The sequence below is a fragment of the Camelina sativa genome, chromosome 14 (genome assembly GCF_000633955.1).
Source record: "Camelina sativa cultivar DH55 chromosome 14, Cs, whole genome shotgun sequence".
Lineage (NCBI taxonomy): Eukaryota > Viridiplantae > Streptophyta > Magnoliopsida > Brassicales > Brassicaceae > Camelina > Camelina sativa.
The window spans coordinates 1,355,791-1,364,078 of record NC_025698.1 but is presented as its reverse complement, the minus strand read 5'-3'; the positions used below and the strand labels follow the sequence as shown (position 1 = coordinate 1,364,078).

The 8,288-nt window shown below is 37.9% G+C and overlaps 2 protein-coding genes across 2 annotated transcripts in view; both read right to left on the bottom strand.

Moving 5' to 3' along the window:
- The window catches only part of LOC104738897, a 4,878-nt gene extending 3,580 nt beyond the window's left edge, over positions 1 to 1,298 (bottom strand). The window contains exons 1-4 of the mRNA XM_019235404.1: positions 1,021 to 1,298; positions 645 to 903; positions 308 to 549; positions 58 to 233 (exon numbers count right to left, since the gene is read on the bottom strand). Of these exons, the coding sequence (XP_019090949.1) occupies positions 58 to 233; positions 308 to 549; positions 645 to 903; positions 1,021 to 1,298 (955 nt within the window). The remainder of the gene's footprint in view (positions 1 to 57; positions 234 to 307; positions 550 to 644; positions 904 to 1,020) is intronic.
- LOC104738896 (cactin) overlaps positions 2,588 to 8,288 on the bottom strand; it is a 7,185-nt gene continuing 1,484 nt past the window's right edge. The window contains exons 2-14 of the mRNA XM_019235994.1: positions 7,885 to 8,197; positions 7,681 to 7,772; positions 7,276 to 7,375; positions 7,065 to 7,136; positions 6,839 to 6,901; positions 6,660 to 6,750; positions 5,050 to 5,099; positions 4,555 to 4,650; positions 4,064 to 4,348; positions 3,670 to 3,972; positions 3,405 to 3,581; positions 3,019 to 3,285; positions 2,588 to 2,933 (exon numbers count right to left, since the gene is read on the bottom strand). Of these exons, the coding sequence (XP_019091539.1) occupies positions 2,814 to 2,933; positions 3,019 to 3,285; positions 3,405 to 3,581; positions 3,670 to 3,972; positions 4,064 to 4,348; positions 4,555 to 4,650; positions 5,050 to 5,099; positions 6,660 to 6,750; positions 6,839 to 6,901; positions 7,065 to 7,136; positions 7,276 to 7,375; positions 7,681 to 7,772; positions 7,885 to 8,193 (2,025 nt within the window). The 5' untranslated portion in view covers positions 8,194 to 8,197 and the 3' untranslated portion in view covers positions 2,588 to 2,813. The remainder of the gene's footprint in view (positions 2,934 to 3,018; positions 3,286 to 3,404; positions 3,582 to 3,669; positions 3,973 to 4,063; positions 4,349 to 4,554; positions 4,651 to 5,049; positions 5,100 to 6,659; positions 6,751 to 6,838; positions 6,902 to 7,064; positions 7,137 to 7,275; positions 7,376 to 7,680; positions 7,773 to 7,884; positions 8,198 to 8,288) is intronic.

The window sequence follows — 8,288 nt, the reverse complement described above, 5'->3', positions numbered from 1 at the left end:
TACATACAAGCATTCTTCGATTCTTCTGCCAATGTTGCAATTGTTCTTGCTGCGAACGTCTAGGAGCGGTTGACGCACTCTCTTCCTTCTCTGAACCTCCTCCGCTACCCGAATTGCCTACCAAGAAATCTTCTCCTTCAATAACACTACAATCCAATGGCTTACATAGTCCAAAATCAGACAACCTCAAATGTCCATGTCTATCAAGCAACAAGTTATCCGGCTTTATGTCTCTGCAACACCAAAAAGAAAAAACATCTCAACAGTGTGATCAGTAATGACGACTAATTAATAAGATCCGGCCAACCTGTGGATATAGTTGCGTTTGTGGATAGATTCGATAGCCAAAACAGCTTCAGCGACATAGAACCTAGCTTCATCTTCACTTAAAGTGTCTTTCCTCATCAGAAGTGTCATCATATCGCCTCCGGGCAAATACTCCATGATCAGGTAAAGATACTCGTTGTCTTGAAAAGAACAGTAAAGCTTCACTATACAGTAACTGTCTACTTCTGCCAATAGATTCCTCTCTGCTCTTACATGCTCTACCTAACAGAGAAAATTTTCAAAACTTTTAGAATAAAAACTCAGTAAAACCCAAAAAAGAGAGGTGTGGAATTAATATTATTATAAAAATGTGTAACCTGGCCTCGGCGAAGCATTTCTGATTTCTTGAGTTTCTTCATAGCAAAAACATGACCTGTGTTCTTCTCTCTAACAACACGAACCTCTCCAAAAGCACCTTTACCGATCATAGTTAGGAGTTCGAAATCATCAGCACTTATTTTATGCCTTTGGAGTCTCATGTACTCTGTTTCTTTCTTCTCAAGAAACTTTATAAGATTGTTTTGATCTTCTTCGCATACATCTGCATCTGCTAGCTTCTTCTCTAGCGTTGTTCGTCTGCCAAAGTTAAAACTTTATTATACATGAAGACTCCAATATGTCTTACAGAGAAAAAATAGCGTAAACTTAGCACCCAATTTTTTGCTCTTTATTCTCGTTATAAAAGGAATATACCTTTCTTTCCTCTCGTTGAGGTTCTTCATCTGTTCCTTATAATGATTCTCGATGTATTGCTTCGCTGCAGCAACTTTTTGTTTGGTTGTATTAGAGAGTGCTTCTCCTCCGTCTCCGCCTAGTGGTGGAAGTTTCGACGTCGTTTCTGTTTCGTCTCCTCCGTCGGGGACGGTGGTTTCTGCGCCGCCACCGCCACAAGTGCTTCCGGAGAACATATCTTTTTTACGGGGCTTCTCTCGTGGTTGAAACTTGTGAAACCAACTTCTTGCAGAATCCATATTTCTTCTTTTTCTTCTTAAATTTTAAACTCTAATCTAAACAAAAAGGGAAAACCCTAAGATTCAAACCCTAAAAAAGAAATCGAAACTAAAATGAAATTAATGAATTTAAAAAAAAAAGAAAAAAAAAAAGAATTTAAAGGAACCCTAGATTGAAAGTTATTTAATTTCCCAGAAAAATATATTACTAGGAAATAAGATAGATGGTTGGAGAAAATATTGAACGTACCTGATGAGTGTCATATCTAAAAAAAAAACAGATAGAAGCGGAAAGATCGGAGAATAAGATACGGTTCCCTGATCGATATTTATCGGAAAAGTAAAAACAGAAAATGGGAGAAAGAAAGTGGAATGATGAAAAAACAGAAAATGTCGGGTTACCGTAGAACTTTGAAAGCGATTTGATCATATATAGAGGTCTCGATTATATTCTTATTTATTTTTTTGGTTTTCTTGAGTTTCTTGATTTTCTATTCTTTTCCTTGTTTTGTAATATTAGTTGTATAGGGAATTGTTTACAATTTAATTTATACTTGTGATGTTGACTATAGACATTTAAGTTTAGTGGTTGTCTCTACTCTCTGCGCACTAGTTTCTCATTTTCAATGAAGCTTAAATGGTTGATATATACGGATTTTTTTCTTGTTTTAATTACTATAAATATTTAATTAGTTTATTTACGAACTCAGAGGAGATTACCAACAAAACATCAGAACGCAAAATCATGCAATTCAGGAACATGTATATGATCTGAAAAACACTTTCCCAACAAATTCGTGAATCCATATATAATCCGGTCCTTTAATCAAAACTATAAAAAAACTTTCATTAACAGCTTGACCGTATTACAGATATATTACCACGTTTACATGAAGATAAATAAATATACTAATATTTAGATATTAAAGATTGTCAGAAGAAATCGAATTTTGTAGTGACATAAAAAGGTTTTTGTCTTGTAGTGAGGGGAGTTTGGAGAAAAGGAGACATCAAAAGATGATGAAAAAGAAATGCAAAAAGTCAGAATAAATAATATCTTCTACTCCACTACTTAAGTTACCAACAGAATCTTTTTATAAGCATTTTGATGTTGAGATCTCAACCTAAGCAACTTCCAAGACATAAAAACTCTCTCTATTCGTCTCTCGTCCCCAACCAAAACACACGCAATTCATGTCCTACACCAACTTTACCACATAAACTAAATTCACCAAAAAGGGCACTTACGCAGTCACCAACTATAGATTTGTTCCAGTAATCAACATCACGTTTTGTCAGTAATCATAACATATTCGAAGTTGACTTTCTATTCGGCTCTTCTGGTTTGATTATCAGCTTCAATGATAATATCCAAATACAGTTTGTCTTAACTTGATAGATATCCAACTTTGGTTACCAAAATCAAAACTATTGCGCTCTATGTATTGCAATTATCTTACAAACAAGGCTTAATAAAACACTAGCCAACGTTTCACAACTGCCAGTTTCGTCCTCTCCGACCAAACTCCGATTAGTCTATCGTCTGTACCGATGTCGTTTGAAGTTGAAGTACAAATGCAGAATACCACGCTCAAACGTGCATTTGAAACCTTTCTTGTGAGAATACTCCCATTCTTTGTTCACAATCCGGAACGCCTGAAAAGAAACAACAAAAAGTTGAGCACTGATATAGCACGAGAGTCGATGATGGAAACCTGCGGTAATGGTTCTGAGTACTTACAATGTCTTCATATGGCGGACCAGCATGGAACCGGATCATACAAGTTTCAGCGCTTGTACCATCTTTTTCGATAGTGTATATGGGAGCCTTGATCTTGTCTACTAAATCCGGGTAGAAGATGTTAAACTTGTACCCTTGAACGATTTTTGGAGGCGGGTTATCGTGATCATAGTGCGTTTGGTTATACTTATTCCATTCATAACCCGTGTGAACCCGGTTGAAATACTTAGGTTTTCTTGGCCGGTACTTGTCATGCCACCAGTATACCTAGAAGATAGAATAATTGGCTTTAAAGTTCTAGAAGTTCAAAATTTATGGGTAGAGAAGAGATAAATAGCGATAGGGGTTCGACAAAAAAATATATATATAGCGATAGGGGTACGTACTTCAGAATCGAGGTTCACTTCAGCATTAGAGCCAAATATGGCATCACCATCCTCCATTGCTCCCATTACTTTCATTGCTTTAAGCTCCAAGTTATCTTCTACAGGTGCTGGCTTTGAGGCCATAGCTTCTTTCAGCCGCTTCTTCTGTTTCTCCAACACAACCATCCGTTTCATTTCCTGTTATAGCCGCAATAATACTATAGGTCAGTAAAAGCATCAACGAATTTATGGGCAAAAGTAAACTGTAGGAACTGATAAAGAGTACCAGTAGCTTCTTGTCTTCCTCGGGATCGATTGCTTCTTCACGATCATCACCGTGCATGAGCTCTGGCGAAAACGAACCAGCTGATTCTGCTGCCTCATCAGCTTCTTCTTCTTCCGCAATAGGCTCTGGAGAAAATGCTTCTTCAGCATCTGAAAGATTACTATCTTTTATCTCTTCCTCATTTTCTTCCACCACACGTGTTAAGCCATTATTAACTTCTACATCTTCTTCACCCTCTGAAAGTTGCTCGAGGCGATGTAAATGTCTCCTCAGCATCTCAGCGTGTATTTCCTTCAAGCAAGCCTGTTGAACATCAAGATAACCGGTGAGTATGCAAAAAACAAATCTTCTGTTTTCAAAATCTAATATCTCACAATCATCAACAAACAAATACCTTTGCCTTGTATATTTCGAGGCGTTTAAGAACCGCTTCCCAATACTCTACTACTTTCGCTGACCCAGAACGCAGCTGCGATTCGATGTCCATTTGCAGTTCTAAAAGCTCCGCGTGGGTCTTCCCATCGAGAAGTTTTTTCACATCAGCTTCAACACCAGCGTGTAGTCCCCTCTCTTGAGCAAGCAATTCTGCTGGAGGTTCCTCCCCTCGAACTCTAGCTCGATCAAGGGCATCCCTTTTACGAGCTTCAGCTAACTCCCAATCGCATACCACAATAAGTGCCTAAAAATATTATCGTATTTAGCATTCATATTTCTCATACACATGTATGTAATTACATAAGAAAGAAGCAAGAATGCTAACCAACCGAGAAAAAAGAGACAACAAGGGGGTCTATAGAATATATATATTTTCCGGATTGCGAAATTCCATACATGAATGCATGCATCACCCAAATGAAACAAATGAGACTTAATAGTAGAAAATACCTCCCAATACTGTACGCGTGTTGGAGTTGCCCGATCCAAATCCAGATACATCTTGATATCATCGCGCAGCTCTTCCATATCTTTAACAGTGAGTCCCTAAATCACACACGTCAGGAAAGAATACGTCAAAATTATGATAATCACAACACTGAATAAATCAAACCAGCAAACTCTTCTTTGTTCACTAAAAGAGAACAACTACACAGTCAGAGACTTTGTTTAACGAGAGATCTCGACTCTCCATCTCAAAAGCTCACATTCTGGTTCTCGTTCTTTTAATACTGAGCTAGAAATTCAGCCAAATTCCTATACATAACCATTTTCCGGTAGACTCACAGGATAATCTATCTTATATCAAGCTTCTTGCCTCTCAACTACTGTCTTAATACAACTGATCCCAAAGACTGAAAACTAGGCCCGACAAAGTATAGACTTAAGTGAAAAAGCTCCATAACTTAGTATGGTTTTACAATTCAACATAATCTTCGTAAATACCTTGAAAACCATGTAGGGTTCACTAAGCTCGATATCCAAATCATCCGAACCATCCAAGTGCTTGCNCAAACAAATACCTTTGCCTTGTATATTTCGAGGCGTTTAAGAACCGCTTCCCAATACTCTACTACTTTCGCTGACCCAGAACGCAGCTGCGATTCGATGTCCATTTGCAGTTCTAAAAGCTCCGCGTGGGTCTTCCCATCGAGAAGTTTTTTCACATCAGCTTCAACACCAGCGTGTAGTCCCCTCTCTTGAGCAAGCAATTCTGCTGGAGGTTCCTCCCCTCGAACTCTAGCTCGATCAAGGGCATCCCTTTTACGAGCTTCAGCTAACTCCCAATCGCATACCACAATAAGTGCCTAAAAATATTATCGTATTTAGCATTCATATTTCTCATACACATGTATGTAATTACATAAGAAAGAAGCAAGAATGCTAACCAACCGAGAAAAAAGAGACAACAAGGGGGTCTATAGAATATATATATTTTCCGGATTGCGAAATTCCATACATGAATGCATGCATCACCCAAATGAAATAAATGAGACTTAATAGTAGAAAATACCTCCCAATACTGTACGCGTGTTGGAGTTGCCCGATCCAAATCCAGATACATCTTGATATCATCGCGCAGCTCTTCCATATCTTTAACAGTGAGTCCCTAAATCACACACGTCAGGAAAGAATACGTCAAAATTATGATAATCACAACACTGAATAAATCAAACCAGCAAACTCTTCTTTGTTCACTAAAAGAGAACAACTACACAGTCAGAGACTTTGTTTAACGAGAGATCTCGACTCCCCATCTCAAAAGCTCACATTCTGGTTCTCGTTCTTTTAATACTGAGCTAGAAATTCAGCCAAATTCCTATACATAACCATTTTCCGGTAGACTCACAGGATAATTTATCTTATATCAAGCTTCTTGCCTCTCAACTACTGTCTTAATACAACTGATCCCAAAGACTGAAAACTAGGCCCGACAAAGTATAGACTTATTTGAAAAAGCTCCATAACTTAGTATGGTTTACAATTCAACATAATCTTCGTAAATACCTTGAAAACCATGTAGGGTTCACTAAGCTCGATATCCAAATCATCTGAACCATCCAAGTGCTTGCAGAGGACGTCGATCGGCTTCAGTCGACCTTCACGTAATCTGATCTCTGACCTCACCTTGCTTTGATCGAAATGGAACTGTAGATGAAGGAGATATATCAAGCACCATACACCAAACAAATCTAAAAGAGGAATTAATTGCAAAAACAAAGACATGAAGTTATACCTCTTCCTCTTTCTTCTCCCAATCATGGAACTCAGCTCGAGCACGTTCTCTAGCTAATAATGCCTGCAGACAATAAAACAAATTTAAGTCAGTAGATATACAGTATGAACCAAATTGGAGAGATGATAGGGTTNTTCTTGCCTCTCAACTACTGTCTTAATACAACTGATCCCAAAGACTGAAAACTAGGCCCGACAAAGTATAGACTTAAGTGAAAAAGCTCCATAACTTAGTATGGTTTTACAATTCAACATAATCTTCGTAAATACCTTGAAAACCATGTAGGGTTCACTAAGCTCGATATCCAAATCATCTGAACCATCCAAGTGCTTGCAGAGGACGTCGATCGGCTTCAGTCGACCTTCACGTAATCTGATCTCTGACCTCACCTTGCTTTGATCGAAATGGAACTGTAGATGAAGGAGATATATCAAGCACCATACACCAAACAAATCTAAAAGAGGAATTAATTGCAAAAACAAAGACATGAAGTTATACCTCTTCCTCTTTCTTCTCCCAATCATGGAACTCAGCTCGAGCACGTTCTCTAGCTAATAATGCCTGCAGACAATAAAACAAATTTAAGTCAGTAGATATACAGTATGAACCAAATTGGAGAGATGATAGGGTTATATGAAATCTAATCATATCCATCCCTCTGTACCAAACAATTTTGTGAAAAAAGTTAGGGCTCTGTTTATTTTTAACATGAAACAGAATTTACCATTTCTTCCTCATGTCGAGCTTTCTCCACTGCTCTCTCTTCTCTCCTCTTCTTAACTTTTTCAACCTCGGTCTGCGCATTGAACAGAAGTGTTTAAGACATAAACCAGAAAACTCATTCCACCAGAAAAAAATAGCAAATAGTTGAAGGAATCCAGGAAATGAAAAATTCCTGTCTTTCTAATATAATCAGTAACGCTTATAGTACATACCATCCTTTCCCTGGTTCTTCTCTTCTCAGCTTTAACAGAAAATTCTTCCAGAGATACTCCTCGGTGAACATCTTTTTCAATCTTCTTCCGCCACACAAACCTGATATCAATAGAATTTCATGCATGAGGATGCAGACTCTAAAAAACCAGTTTATTCACAAGTGTAATCCGAATAAATTGATTACAAACATTCATATTAAGCCACTTTAGCTACCAACTTATAAAATTTGCACAAGTAGAAAAAAGAAAGTCGTGCCCTAATCCCTATGATATTTATTTCTCTGGTTAAAACTAGGAACGAACTATGGTCAATAATAATCTTACAGCCTATTCCTAAAATTATACCAGCAAAAGTCAAAAAAAAAAAAAACCATACTACCATTTTCTCAAAAGTGATTCACTTACGTCTCAGTGAGATTCGAATCCCCAAACGGGTTTGAATCATTGGAGTACCCCGACACTGACTGAGTCTTCAGTTTCTTAGCTACACGTAATGCCTACAACGAATATAACAAGTAGCATAAAGTTAGCAACCAACTCCAACAGATTCAAGGTGTTAAACAACAAAACAAAGAACACAAACCACGTAACAGAAAACAAAACAATTACCTTCCTCTGGGCCTTTTTGGACATATAATCCTTGAGTTTATCCTCCGAGTAAGCCTTAGATGAAGAAGATCTCTTTTTACTCTTCCGTCCATCATCACTGTCAGTGGATTCATCACGCGAGCTGCTACGGCGTCGGGTCCGACGACTGCTGCTGCCTTTACTCCTCCTGGAACTCCTGGGAGGCGACAAATCATCAGAACCATCTGAGTCAGAAGTGTAAGACTCAGACTCAGACCCAGAATCGGATTCATCTCTCCGCTTCTTCTGCTTTCCACGCCTATCTCTCTTACTCTTACCATGAGAACCCATATCTCTGTCCAAGATGAAATTTATCAGTTCCACATCTATCGAAGACAATTCCTCATGAATTTCAAATTAAAAAAAAAAAAAAAAAAAAAAAAAAA